Here is a 15,713-nt window from a genome sequence, read left to right on the forward strand (position 1 = left end):
GGGAAAATACAATAAAGGGCCTTCAGTCCCTAAGCATCACTCCCTGAATTTGGAAATGTTACAAGTTTTATGGTCTTTTTGGATCTAATACCTGTCGAAACAGGTGAGCGTAATTTCGATATAATATCAAACTGTTTCTCAAATTGGTGATTTAGGCCCCTACATGTAGGCTGCTAAATATATAGGCTAGTAAAGTGGGTTTACCCCAAATCTTGCCTATATTATCATAGGGCTAGCCCCCATTCACTGCTTTGGGATCCCATGATAACTAACATAACTATTTTGGAACCTCTGCCCTAGATCATATAGTGTAGTATTTCTGACATATAAAAAAGATGAGGTATTGTTTTTGGGCCCATGATACCAGGTGATGGGTGGAGGGCTCAGTGAAGGGATAAACTACAGAAGCAGCAAACTTTGTTTTAATATGGAAAAACAAGTCACAAAAAAACTAATAATGACTAATAATGATTTACAGTATTTGCATGGCATAACCTGGGGTCATCAGCATTTAATGTGATAAAGGCAGCACTGGATTTATCAGGGCGCCCAGAGGCTGCCCCCATTCCCCACTGCCCCTAAATTTGCCCAGGCCTTTGTGGCCTTGCCATAAATCCGAGCCTGGCCTAAGGTCCATTAGAAGAAGAAGGAGATCCAGATTTAACCATCCCAAGTAGAGTGTCATCCACTGGCCACTATTTTATGGACCCATACCTCCCAACTGTTTTCTCGAGACAGTCCCTCTTTTGACAGCTTAACCTGCAGTCCTGTATTGTTACTGAAAAGTCCCTCATTTCCCTTTGATCTCCTGCACTAAAGCTAAAAAAGAGATACAATTTAATTAAAAGTAGCTTTTGGCAGAGAGCCCAGAAATCTTAACTTAGCGTCACCTGCACTTAGAAACATTGTTTCTCACTTTTAATTAAATAAGTGGCTTTTGGCAGAGAGCCCAGAAAGGTAAAAAGCCCCCCCTGCACTGAGATACAATTGTAACTAATAAGCTAAACAGGTCTCTTAGGGGAACTGAGACTTGCAGCTTAAAGGGCAATTTTTAGCTTTTTCAGCAAAACACATAAAACTGGACCCCAAAACCCCAAGAAATGTGTTAAAACTTTATATAACCTGCCAAATTTAGTCAAATAGGAGTGGTATTTAGGGGGTGTGGTTGCAAAAATGGGCGTGGTCAAAAAAATCATCACGCTGCGTGCTGCATTTATTTTTGTCCCTCTTTCCGTTTTCAAAATGTTGGTAGGTATGTAGACCTAGCTCGTAGAATTGGAACTAGATGGTTGTATCATTATTATATGGTAACATTATGAGAGTCTTTGAAGCATGGCAACCCTTAATGGATGATGGCTATTCAATTAAAAAAAAATTATTACCATCTTCACGCATTGGGACTTGCATGACTGAAATGCGTTGGTAGAAGTATGAGAGGTTTATAATATCTATTAAAGAGCAAGAGAAACATTTGCAATAGCTAGAAACGTATACTACAAACTGTGCAGGTCTCAGCTGAAGGGCATTTACTTGTTACTTCTTAGTAACATAGTAACATAGTAAGTTGGGTTGAAAAAATACATATGTCCATCACATTCAACCATAATGCCTATACAGTGGAGGAAATAATTATTTGACCCCTCACTGATTTTGTAAGTTTGTCCAATGACAAAGAAATGAAAAGTCTCAGAACAGTATCATTTCAATGGTAGGTTTATTTTAACAGTGGCAGATAGCACATCAAAAGGAAAATCGAAAAAATAACTTTAAATTAAAGATAGCAACTGATTTGCATTTCATTGAGTGAAATAAGTTTTTGAACCCCTACCAACCATTAAGAGTTCTGGCTCCCACAGAGTGGTTAGCCACTTCTACTCAATTAATCAACCTCATTAAGGACACCTGTCTTAACTAGTCACCTGTATAAAAGACACCTGTCCACAGAATCAATCAATCAAGCAGACTCCAAACTCTCCAACATGGGAAAGACCAAAGAGCTGTCCAAGGATGTCAGAGACAAAATTGTAGACCTGCACAAGGCTGGAATGGGCTACAAAACCATTAGCAAGAAGCTGGGAGAGAAGGTGACAACTGTTGGTGCGATTGTTCGAAAATGGAAGGAGCACAAAATGACCATCAATCGACCTCGCTCTGGGGCTCCACGCAAGATCTCACCTCGTGGGGTGTCAATGATTCTGAGAAAGGTGAAAAAGCATCCTAGAACTACACAGGAGGAGTTAGTTAATGACCTCAAATTAGCAGGGACCACAGTCACCAAGAAAACCATTGGAAACACATTACACCGCAATGGATTAAAATCCTGCAGGGCTCGCAAGGTCCCCCTGCTCAAGAAGGCACATGTGCAGGCCCGTCTGAAGTTTGCCAATGAACACCTGAATGATTCTGTGAGTGACTGGGAGAAGGTGCTGTGGTCTGATGAGACCAAAATAGAGCTCTTTGGCATTAACTCAACTCGCTGTGTTTGGAGGAAGAAAAATGCTGCCTATGACCCCCAAAACACCGTCCCCACCGTCAAGCATGGGGGTGGAAACATTTTGCTTTGGGGGTGTTTTTCTGCTAAGGGTACAGGACAACTTATTCGCATTAACGGGAAAATGGACGGAGCCATGTATCGTGAAATCCTGAACGACAACCTCCTTCCCTCTGCCAGGAAACTGAAAATGGGTCGTGGATGGGTGTTCCAGCACGACAATGACCCAAAACATACAGCAAAGGCAACAAAGAGTGGCTCAAGAAGAAGCACATTAAGGTCATGGAGTGGCCTAGTCAGTCTCCGGACCTTAATCCAATAGAAAACCTATGGAGGGAGCTCAAGCTCAGAGTTGCACAGAGACAGCCTCGAAACCTTAGGGATTTAGAGATGATCTGCAAAGAGGAGTGGGACCAACATTCCTCCTAAAATGTGCGCAAACTTGGTCATCAATTACAAGAAACGTTTGACCTCTGTGCTTGCAAACAAGGGTTTTTCCACTAAGTATTAAGTCTTTTTTTGTTAGAGGGTTCAAAAACTTATTTCACTCAATGAAATGCAAATCAGTTGCTATCTTTTATTTAAAGTTATTTTTTCGATTTTCCTTTTGATGTGCTATCTGCCACTGTTAAAATAAACCTACCATTGAAATGATACTGTTCTGAGACTTTTCATTTCTTTGTCATTGGACAAACTTACAAAATCAGTGAGGGGTCAAATAATTATTTCCTCCACTGTATATAACATGCCTAACTACTAGTTGATCCAGAGGAAGGCAAAAAACCCCATCTGAAGCCTCTCTAATTTGCCACAGAGGGGAAAAAATTCCTTCCTGACTCCAAGATGGCAATCGGACCAGTCCCTGGATCAACTTGTACTAAGAGCTATCTCCCATAACCCTGTATTCCCTCACTTGGTAAGAATCCATCCAGCCCCTTCTTAAAGCTATATAATGTATCAGCCAGCATGACTGATTCGGGGAGGGAATTCCACAACTTCACAGCTCTCACAGTAAAAAATCCTTTCCGAATATTTAAATGGAACCTCCCTTCTTCTAAACGGAGTGGGTGCCCTCGTGTCCGTTGGAAGGACCTACTGGTAAATAAAACATTAGAAAGGTTATTATATGATCCCCTTATATATTTATACACAGTTATCATGTCACCCCTTAAGCGCCTCTTCTCCAGCGTAAACAGACCCAACTTGGCCAGTCTTTCCCCATAACTGAGACTTTCCATACCCTTAACCAGCTTAGTTGCCCTTCTCTGGACCCTCTCTAATTCAATAATGTCCCGTTTGAGCACTGGAGACCAAAACTGAACAGCATATTCTAGATGGGGCCTTACCAGCGCTCTGTAAAGGGGAAGAATAACCCCTTCCTCCCGTGAATCTATACCCCTTTTAATACAGCTCAAAACCTTGTTTGCCCTTGCAGCTGCTGCCTGGCATTGCTTGCTACAGCCAAGTTTATTATCTACAAGGACTCCAAGGTCCTTATCCATTATGGATTTGCCTAGTGCAGTCCCATTAAGGGTATAAGTGGCTTGCATATTTTTACATCCCAGGTGCATGACCTTACATTTATCCACATTAAATCTCATGAGATCTTACTCCCTTTTTAAATATAGGAATGACATTCGCCTTCTTCCAATCCGTAGGTACCATACCTGATGAAAGCGAGTCTGAAAATATCAGAAACAAGGGCCACTGTAATTCTGACCCTAGCTCTTTACTGCACATTTATACAATAGAGAACTACTTTCTTACTTTATTGTGTCACAGTAAATGTTTGTATTGGTGCCTTGTGACCCCTAATGGTGCATATATGTATTCAGAAAATCTCACCTTTATTTTAAAACATTTTAAAATGTTAATTTATTTAAAACATTTATCTATTTAAAACATTTAAATAAACATTTAAAATTGTATTTAAACATTTTGTGAAATATAGATAAATTGTGGACGGAGCACAGGAACATCCTTCCATAAAATATCACTTTTATTCAAACGATTAAAACCATCACGGAGTTAGGCACCCACAGCTTTACGCGTTTCATGGCTTCTCGCCACTTCATCAGAAGCTACACAGGTGCCATGACATGATTGCATTTAAATACACAACCCCAGCCCAAACCCTCTACATAAGTTAACCCTATATAAACCCCAACCAATCCCTTTAAGAACAGTTAGAAAACATTGAAAAATACATATTATTCAATGCACTGGCCTGCATGGTGGGCCAGATGACTTATGGTAAATGTCAGTTTGAGTCTTTGGCTGATGCAATTTTCGATGCATTTGGAAGTTACAAGGTAAGTGCAGCCGTATCTCCTTTATACTGTATATTATTTTCTAACTTGAGTCAAACATTTGTAAGGAATAAATGGTAAATTTTTTTTACATTATTTTAACCATAGACCAAAAAGAAATTGTTATTGTTTTTGCTGGATGTGCTCTTATGTTTAATTAATGATGCCATCTTGAATCTATATAGCCCCTTTTTGTCATGAGCTAATTCAGTTGCGGTGATGTTTATTTGTGTATTTCTGTCTCCCCATGTGGCCCACAGGGGCCTATACAATCGCTAATTTAAAAAAAAAAAAGAAAAATAAACCCCCCAAACTGCTGCCCTGTGGACGTGATACCACACGCACTGGATGTGACATTACGTGCAAACAGGATGGGCAGAATGGGGGTAGCCTGTGTGTGCCAAAATTCTAAATCCGGTGTTGTGTATCACAGGCTAGCAATACAGTAGTTCCCAAGCTGACCATGAACAGGTGGCACCATAACAGAAGCGCCGGTTGCTCTCCAACCCTCTGTTTTGTTTAAGAGGGTGAAACAGAAGAATATGCATTGGATATCCTAGAAAAATGTTTATTCACTCTCCAAAATCTTTAAAGATGTGCCAGGGATTAACAAAATATTTTTGTCGTGGGCGACTAATCTCCCCGCAATGCCTTCCACTGGCTAGAATGAATCCCGGTAGGACTTCATACGTGTTGCTGCGATGTCCCACAGTCACCCCAAGTTGCCTTGAGAGGAAACTTCGGGCAACTGCGGGACATAGCAGCAATGCGTATGCCATCCCACTGGCGATTTACATCCTAGCCGGTGGGAAGGCATTGCGGGGAGATTAGTTGCCCGCGACAACGAAGATTTATCGTGGGGCGACTAATGTCTCCATGTACCCCTTCCCTTAGCCATACGGCTTATCTCTATCACATTCGCAGTTTCCTAGAATACCTGCTTATCCTATAAAGGAAAGTGTAAGGCATAAAAGGTCAACCTTCTTTAACAAAGTGCTTGAAGTAAAAAATAGAACTCAAATTGCAAAAAATGTGTTTACTGTAACAAGGAGAAGTATACTTTAGGGCACAGATTCCCCTACTGCAGTGACCCTTCAATATGTCTTGGCAAAGACCTGAAATGTTATGGTATTAGCTAAATAAGAAATCTATAATTTTTACTTAGTTTATTGAGAGCTCACTCACAAAAGGGCAAAGATCAGAACTTTTAATTACATTGCAAAACATTGTAAAACTGGGTGCGACTCTCTCTTTCCTGATACATTTTACACAATAACAGGAGTGTGCATGTGATTCTTTATCATTGCCCTTTGTATAAAAGTGTAACTAGCCTCGGCATAATGTTTGCACCGTGCATAAGGAAAGTCTGAGTGTTCAGTGCCTGTAAAACCTGATTGTGCTGCTGTACAATAAGGTCACGTATCTGTCATATTATGCATACTTTTTCATCTGAAGTCTGATTTGCCTGTGATCTGTATATACAGGCGTTCTGCTGGCCTACAGGAGGGACTAAAGGAACCTGTTAAAGTGCCACTTACTCTGGCAGAAAACATCAATACCTTAAAGTGATACTGACACGAAAAAACTACTTTTCAGAATATTAATGTACATTCAATTTATAAATTATTTTAGTTACCAATAGGTCATGTTGATCGTTTTTCACTAATAGGTCTGCATTTGTAATGACTTGTCTCTTGAAGTTCCTAAACCTGACTGTTTTGCCAACCTGACTATCCTTCTCAGCTTCTAATACTAACGGCCTACTGCTGCACAAATATGGCGTCCTCATACAGGATCAAGAGGGACCAGATAGGTAATGTAAAAGCACCTGGCAAATGCCTTTATGGCAAAATTATAAATATCATACAAAGACACTGTTATAATAGATTTAAAAAGGGTCAATTTCAGATGTCATTATCTTTTTAAGGCACCCTGTCAAGCATGGAACATTGCTTGCAAATCTGACTTGCAGGTATCCACTTTACTAATGAGAGACCATGTTCTGCTTTCATTTTTTTCTTCATCTCTAAAAACAATTTCTTCCTGTTTTGTGGTTATGGAGACACACATCCCACTGCCTGGCAATGATGCTGCTATATTCCATATACATATTATGACTACATGGTCCCACCATGCTACATTGCTATAATGGTTGTACGCTGGTGCTGCTATAGAGTTTGATAACAGAGTGAGGTTATAAGAAGGCATGATTGGGGTTGTGTTCCATGAACTGTGCATCTATATATATGAAATATACAAAACATATAGTGCACGCTCAAGGGATAAAGGATACTGAATTCTGTTAAGACAAAGCTAAAATTTAAACTGCATAACAGAACCCTCTTTGAAGCCAGTATAGATACATGATCCTGTCAGATATAGTTTGCTTGCCAGCAGATAAATAGCCTTCAGTTTTGTGCCCACTATTACCAGGAGTTGTGCTATGGTGAGAAGCCAAGCTGCCTAAAAAAAAATGGCCAATGCTACTTGGTATCCACCCTTCCCCCAATATGCCATGCCCAGTTAACAAAAACACAACCCTTTTTACATGGTTGGAATGGCAGACGTGCTGTGGCCCCTACATTTCAATACATATTATGCCCCCCCCCCATATTTCATAACAGACACAGTGTCATGCCTCCCAGGATCTCATGACAGACACAGTCTAGATCCCCTAGCATTCTGACAGACACTATTGCCTAGGGGTGGCATCTAGCCAGTTTTTTTACTGGCCTGGACAGTAAACATGATGCTTGATTCCATATTAATAGGGAGGAAAGATAAATAGGAAGGCCAGTAATTATTTCCAGAATAGCTGCTAACCCTAATTGTGGCCCCAAAGCATATATATGTAACATATATTATAACATACACAGCCAGGGCCAAAACTAGGGGTAGGCAGAAGAGGCACGTGCCTAGGGTGACATAGTTGTAGGGGCGCAGGGCACATTACATTACATTAACATTTATTTATAAAGCGCCAACATATTCCGCAGCGCTGTACAATAAGTGGGTTACATACATTGGACATACAGAGTAACATATAAAGCAATCAATAACCGATACAAGAGGTGAAGTGGGCCCTGCCCAAAAGAGCTTACAATCTACAAATCTCTTCTGCCTATTTACCACTAGTTCTGGCCCTTCTGTACCTCCAGAGGCTCTGGAGGAAACGTCTGTGCCCCACAGGTGACGGGCGGAGGCAGGACAAGACAGCTTTCTTTAACTCTCCCAAGATCGCAGGAAAACTGTCATGCCCTGCCTCCACCTGTTACCTGCGGGGTGCAGTGAATCATTGGGCTTGACTAGGGAGTAATAGTCATTAGGCCCGCCTAAAATAGTCATTAGGCCTGCCCTGAACGCACCATTGCCCCCCCAAGCTTTCATGAAAAACACAGTGGTTACATATTCCATAACAAACAGGCTGTGACCCCTCTCTCCCCATCATCTCCTCTTCGTAGCTTAGGGAATGATGTCACTGTCCTATTTTTCAAGTCAACAAAAACTGGGATATTTTAGGGGCAATCGGGAACTGGGCTGGGTGCCCAATGCCTCTGGCCATGTCTGCCTGACTGATGTATGGTAACAGGGTGGTATCAGCAAGCTAAATATGCACATTATGTGAAAACAAAATGGCTGACACTGGTGGACAAACTTCTCACTGGTACACATTTTTGCACCTTTAAATAAGTCTGTCATTCTTACTGTCAGCAGCTGGGGAGTGTGACAGACACTTAAAAATATGAACTATACTTGTTTTTAATAAATTCACTTATTTTCCCTGAAATGTTCACTTTTTTTGTCTCCAAGCAGAGTGAAGAAAAAGTTCTGGATGAAGCAAAAATAGGTGAGCGGTCGGTGCCCCAAGTGTGGGAGATACGGAACTGAATGTGGCACAAGGATAACATAATAAAATTGCTCTAACACTTTGTCAGTGCCCAGTATTACTTGTTCCACATGCTTTTAGAGATTCTGGTGAATTTGCTTTACCTGTGAGGAAACCATTCTCTCCAGGGGTGCCCTACCTTGACTTCTGCTTTGGGTTTGTTCTTTCTATTTAATATGACAGGCAACTACGTCAGTGTCTGGGCTCTCTGTGTATATGTGATTCCTATTCACAGAGGGTGAGGTTAGCTGAGGCATATTGCATAATACGGATACAGGGCTCCCACCTGCATTTACCCCTCCCCTTGGTCCCGCCCAAACTCGTTTTCCTATAAGTGGAACTGACTTCCCTGTGAGGCACAGTCAGCTGATCTGAACTCCTGGGCTCCAGTGTGTGGTATGTATTGTGTGCATTGGCAACTGGTGTAGGTGTGTATAAATTACATGAATAGAAGGTGCTACAATCGGATCAGGTTCTCGATCCACATTTCTTTCCCTCCAGAAATCAGTGGGATGCTAATAAAAGAGCTCTCCGCCCTAAAGCAAAACTAAAGGTTAACTCTTAAAGTAAACACATTCAACTTTGTGGGTTACAGGTATAACCCTCTTCTGAAAATTAAAATTGTATTCAGGGTGCCTGGTAATTCCCCAGCTGAACAGTCTCATTGATTGGATTTATCAATCATCTTATTGATTAGATTCTGTATTCAGGTTGCTTGCTCCATTTCCTAAAAGGTGTGGCAGTTCAAAGTATGCTTTATTGCCATTGCATATAGAAACAGTCCCTCTTAGAACAACATTGCAGCTTTACAGTGTATATACAGTGTGTATTTGGGTGTGTCGTTTTATGTGATGACTTTGATGTGGGTTTTTTTTTACTCAGCCAGTATAACCAGATCTGCAACATTCTGACCATGGGGAAAACACTGTTCGGGAAACTTTTTATAATAGTTGGTCTTATGCGTTTCCCAGCAACTGGTTTGGTCATATTGACATTATAATGTTCAGTTAATCAGAACTATATAGAAGTGAATATATTTTCCTATGTGAGTAAAACAAAGGGGATAGTGAGATCTTCTAGAGCAGGCAATCAATTCCTCTGACACTTCTGGTAAGTTATGGATAATAATTTATGGGTCAAGGATATCAGTGGGATATGACCCATATGGAATTGCCATGAAGATGCTGTAAACCCCAAAATTATTTTTCTTAACAAAAGAAAATCTAATTCTAAGCAACTTTGTGGTGCATGTTCATTGCAAATTTTACGTTTTTAAAGAGATTTGTTAATGTAATAGCTATTGAAAGCATCTGTGCCTTTCTATTCTCTGCACTAGTGGTTCTGACTATTAAAACAATTAGGTCTCCCAATATACTGGCTTCTGCTACATTTAGACACCTCCTTTTGCTACAATGTATTAAGTTTCAGAGCCAGCAGTACTGAAAAGGACACATATTGATTTCACCTGCAATTCCATTTACAACCACTTTAAAACCACTTTAACCGTAATAACTTTTTAATGTTTATTAGAAAGTTACTTAGAATTAAATGTTTTTTCATTAGACAAAATTTTATTTTTGGGCTTATCTCCCCTTTAAGTTTTCACCCTAGTGTAAAAAAAATAAATAAAAAAAACACAAATACAAGAGTATTGTAGAAATGATACCTATATTGGCTAACAATAAAAATAATTGCGAGTTGAGGAGCTCTAAGGTCCCTTTGTCAGGCAAAATACAAATGAAAACAGAGAAGATAAGTGTTCACAAGCAATAAATTAGGAAGTTACAGATAGATAGAGATAACTTGTAAAGATAATAAAAGTAATTAAGGTTTATTAGGATGGGTTGTAAATAGTCCAGGGGCCTGGATTCAGGTGTTAATTCTGAAAGGGAACTTTGAAACTGAACGAGAAAGGAAGATCTATGAATTCAAATGTATGGAGTTATTCAAGACATTAAGACAGGGCCTTAATTTGGGGTCAGGTTTCATGCCACACTATCTGACCTGACTGAATCCAGACCCCTGGGCTATTTACAACCCATCCTAATAAATATAAATTACTTTTATTATCTTTACAAGTTATCTTCATCTATCTGGAACTTCCTATTTATTGCTCGTGAACACTTCTCTCTGATCTAACAGTATAAATGTTGTGCCATTCTAGTTTTCATTTGTATTTTGCCTGATGAAGGGGCCTTAGAGCTTCAAAAGCTTGCGATGTATTTTTATTGTTAGCCAGTATAGGTATCATTTCTACAATACTCTTGTATTTGTGTTTATTTTTTATTATTTTTGACACTGGCTAACACGGTACTACAGTTTTTGTTTTGTGATTAACACCCTAGTGTAGAGAGCCATAATTGACATTTACTTCTTGTTTTTCACACCTTCCATACCACAGTCATTATGCAAAGTGAACCTTAGAGCAGGGGTCTCAAACTCGCGGCCCGCGGGCCATTTGCGGCCCTCGGTATAATATTTTGTGGCCCGCACCAACGCCGAATGAATGGATCGTGATTTTTATTGCGATTCAAGGGATAATGCAAGGCACTGCGGGCGGGAGCTGCTGATTGCGGAAATGACGTTATGCCATCATAACAGTTATTATGGGAAGACGTAAGGAGCTAATTGTGCACACAGAACGTCTTCCCATAATAACTGTTATGATGGCATAACGTCATTTCCGCAATCAGCAGCTCCCGACTTTTTTTTGTGAAATCCCTTATGCGGCCCGGCCTCATCCTGACTTTGCCTCCTGCGGCCCCCAGGTAAATTGAGTTTGAGCCCCCTGCCTTAGAGGATGCTGCTTAGCAACTGCCTCTGCAACCATGGTGCTTATTTAATCAATTATATGACACCTTGTGAAACAAATACACATTTGTGTATTAGTATTACTTAAATGTATATTTCACATCTAAAATATTATGCCATATAATAGAAAATAAGGCCCATGGAGCATGGGGTGGAACAAAATAAAGTAAGAATTTTTTTTTTTTTAAAGAAAATCTTAGGGGACCTGTCACAAACACATAAAAACCCCATTTTTTTTATTAATACATCCATAGTTGTTGTTGCATTAAAAAATCTGACCTGTCAGTGTCATATATTGCCTGACAATATATGCTTTATGCTTCAGGCATCGAGGTGGTCCATTACTTTCACTTTCCATTTAGCACTTCCTAGATGTCACTGCACTCCTCTTATTCCTCCTTCCTGCTCACATTCATGGTCATTGGTACCCAATTCTAGTACATACAAAAGAATTTTAATGATACAAAACTTGCCTTAATAACAGTGCCCACTAAATGGAACCCACCTTTTTGCTGTGATTGTGAAGCCTGAAGAAACAAAATGTAAAAAATGCATATAGTTCAGTTTATTTTGCACAACTAACATGATAGAAAAGAATTATTTCTTCTGGTGACAGGTCCCCTTTAAAGGCAAAAAGCCAACCCTGGTAAAAGGCTTCAGTTAGAGATACCCATGGGTATCCACGGAACATGGGGGGTGTGAAGTAGTGAAAGTGGGTGGCATTTGGGTTGATTAGGGGACTGTCAAGATGTCATGGTCTAACTAATTTAAATGTTTGGAGGTGCGACCCTGCCAGTAGGGAGCTAGGGGGGAGTTGTATGCGTGTATGGGGGGACAGATGAACGATAGATGAACACAGTTGGCTTAGTCCAGTGGAGATGTGTGGTATTTTTTATCACCATTTCTTTACACGGCATAAATAGGCATTAGTGTGTGTAATGCTGAAAAGCCTTCTGAGCATGACATATCCTTTAAAATCTCTCAAGTTTATGTATAGTTTATATATTGATATAATCCTGCCCAATGAGTTACCTTTGTTTTTTTCCTTTTTTAAAGATTCTTCATCATGTGGAACCCAAATCAAGGTTAGTGATCCAGAACCCTGATTCCCAATATTCCTAATCATTCCCAGCCCTTGGCACTTGGTAACTGCTTTCCTACAGACCAGGCCAGTGACCAGGGCCGCTCCTGACATGAGGCAGGTGGATAGTGGCCAGGTACCTGGTAACTTTTAGAGCCAAAATGTTTTTAAAACAGAAATTTGGCTCTCCTAGTACAGAGAGCACAATAGTGCAATGATGTGGCCCACTAGAATCCGCTCTGACACTAACGAGGTATGGGTGGAGGGGGGGGGGCATCTGGCCTGCTCCTCAGGTGGCAGCAGCCCCAGGGGGGGCCCTGCTGGTGACCTGTCTCTAGTGTAACTAAATTAAAATTAAATAAATTAAACAGTGATATTCAGCCCTCCAGCAAATTCAATTCTGGAACTGCAATCATTAACATATAGTACATATGTAGCATGTAGTGATGAGTGAATCTGTCCCAAACACATTTGTTGCACAAATTTATGGTTGCGCGCATCTCTTTTACAGAGGCATTATTATGCAACATGCCTATTTTTGACCCGACCGCGTTTTTTTTGACGCACAATGATTTTTTTTGCTGAGGATTTTCACTGAAGTTTCGCAAAACAGTTCACCAGTGGTGAAATGCGGAAAGTCACTGCAAATCCATGCCTGGTGAAAACATCACTCATCACTAGTAGCATGCATACAGTACATTACCATATAATAGTAATTTAACTTATCCCATTCTAATCCGTTATGTTAAATCCAATTCCCAAACTATATTTACCAACTCTTTAATGCTCTACACAACTTGTTTCATTACAGGAACCCCCTATGGGCAGCCTCCTTGCCCCCCACCTGGTGGCTGGGTTCCCCCTTCAGGGGTCTACCCTCCTGGCTACCAACCATACCCTGGATACCCAACTCCTGCTCCTCCCCCTCAAGTTTATTGCCCTCCTCCCCCTCCATGTCCCCCTCAATACCCAATTGTATATCCAGCTGGCTGTGGCCCCCATTGTGGGCCCCATTGTGGGCATCATCACCATCACCATCACCATCACAAACACCATAAACATGGATTTGGAAAGGTTAGTATTTACTGTATTTTTTTATGATTGTGATTTTTTTCTTTAGCACATTTATGAAAACTTTAACATGACTGATCGAGTTTTCCTATTTGACTGCATAACTGCAAACAAAAATCTCATTGTTCCACTCATTGTTTCCACTTACTTTTTTAAATACAAAAAAAAAAAAATATTATAGAATGTTGAAAGTGCACCTCCCGTTGACTACATAATCTCCACGGGTTTTGGCAAATTCTTTCATTTAAATTTTTTCAGTTTTTTTTGACTAATGAATCTTAAATTCAAGAACAAAATTTCATTTTATGGTTCTGGCTTGATTATCTTGAATCGCAAAAATAATCTGGAATTTTAGTCAATTTGCCCCTTAATAATTTTGGTTTAGTCTGTCTGTTTTCCTAACAGTTATTGTTACAATCCTTAAATTCATATAGCGCTGACATATGATGCTGCACTTTACAGAGGGATCATAATATCCATAAGTGCCTATAGAACTTACAGTCCAAGTTTCCTACCAAACATTTGGGTCAGTTTTATCAGGAGCCAACTGACCAGATTTATGTATATAGTGTGGGAGAAAAGTCAAACATAGGGACTTAATGGTTAAAAAAAAAAACAAAAAAAAAACAGACATAGGGACAAAACTCAAACTGTTCAAAACTGAACGAAGGACTAAGCACTGCAAGTCTGCTATGCTCAACACTGTGGGCTGACTGCAATATATATGCGGTGTCAATATTTGTTTACTAAAATGTGCTTTTCTTTTCCCCCATGTACATGACAGTGGCACTGACAAGGGTGATCGATGACAAGATGGAATCAAATGTCAGTTTCTTCCCATTTGAGAACCTGCCATCGCATATAATCACTCCTGTTGCAATGCATATATATAATATTTGTAATGTACGTGAATATGATTACTTACTTATTTTATGTTTGGTGATTCCCTGTTGCATTTGTATTATACAGAAAGGCCATATGGCTAGCAATAAAGAAACCTCTAAAGTACTATGTTCATATATGTGTGTGAGTCTTTATTCATTCTGGACAGCATATAGCACTATTGGAATAACATTTTTTGGGTCACTTGTTGAAGAATAAAACATATTACCCAGTGCAGAGAATTCCAAAGCTCAGTACTGGGAGACTTCAGTCATGGGCGTCCACAGACGCAGGGGGGGTGGTGGATGGGGGAAATAAAGTCATCAAAAACTAGGTGTACAGTTAATGCTAAGTTTGTTGGAAATCAATTTATTGGCAAAGCCGAGCACACAAAATATCCTAGTATGTTATAGAATTAACTGTTCCTAGCAACTTTGCAATTGGTCTTCATTATTTTTTATAGTTATTGACTTATTTGCCTTCGATGTCTACATCTTTCCAGCTGACCACGCTAGCCAAAAACTTTTGCTCTTTGAGGCTATATTTTTATTTTTATTGATACTTTTTATTCCTATCTTTCTATTGAGTCCCTCTTTTATTCAAATTCCAGTCCAGTATTCGAGTTCCAGTTCTCCCTGTGCCTGTATGGGTTTCCTCATTGTGGGTGAATGTGATAAGAACCTTAGATTGTGAACTCATTGGGGCAGGGAATAATGTATAATCTCTGCAACCTGTTGTATAACATGTTGGCACTTCATAATAAATAAACAGTATTTATTTGGCTGATTTGTTCCAATGCGATTCGTTTACAAGTAATCTGAACCAGTTTAACAAGGAGTCATTACAGAGGATACTGGTATATGTCAGCTACTAAAATGAATGCTTAAAATGTAAGAAGTTTTACTGATGTGATTCTGAGGATCCTACCCACCAGCTGGAGCCATATTAGGAAGATATAGCATTACAATTTACCTACTAATGAGAAAGCTTATTACATTTGTACCGCTTGTAGGTAGATGTCTGATCCTATTACCTTGGTTAGTGAGTATAACCACATACTATTCTCCACCCTTGATTCATTTGCACCCTTACAAGCTAAGCGTACTCAGACTCAACACCCACGCACCTAGCTGAATTCATAAACCAGATTATTATACTGCTTTTCAAGGTCTGAGTAACTTA

General features: G+C 39.9%; 1 protein-coding gene across 1 annotated transcript; it reads left to right on the plus strand.

Moving 5' to 3' along the window:
• The first annotated feature begins 4,734 nt into the window (after positions 1-4,734).
• On the plus strand, positions 4,735-14,664 carry LOC105948358. Its single transcript, XM_031893861.1, has 5 exons — positions 4,735-4,803; positions 8,614-8,647; positions 12,554-12,582; positions 13,390-13,652; positions 14,434-14,664. Exons 1-5 carry the CDS (start codon positions 4,735-4,737, stop codon positions 14,456-14,458), a joined length of 420 nt encoding a protein of 139 aa, XP_031749721.1. The 3' UTR covers positions 14,459-14,664.
• Positions 14,665-15,713: the final 1,049 nt, after the last annotated feature.

This window comes from Xenopus tropicalis, chromosome 9 (genome assembly GCF_000004195.4).
Source record: "Xenopus tropicalis strain Nigerian chromosome 9, UCB_Xtro_10.0, whole genome shotgun sequence".
NCBI classification, from domain to species: Eukaryota; Metazoa; Chordata; class Amphibia; order Anura; family Pipidae; genus Xenopus; species Xenopus tropicalis.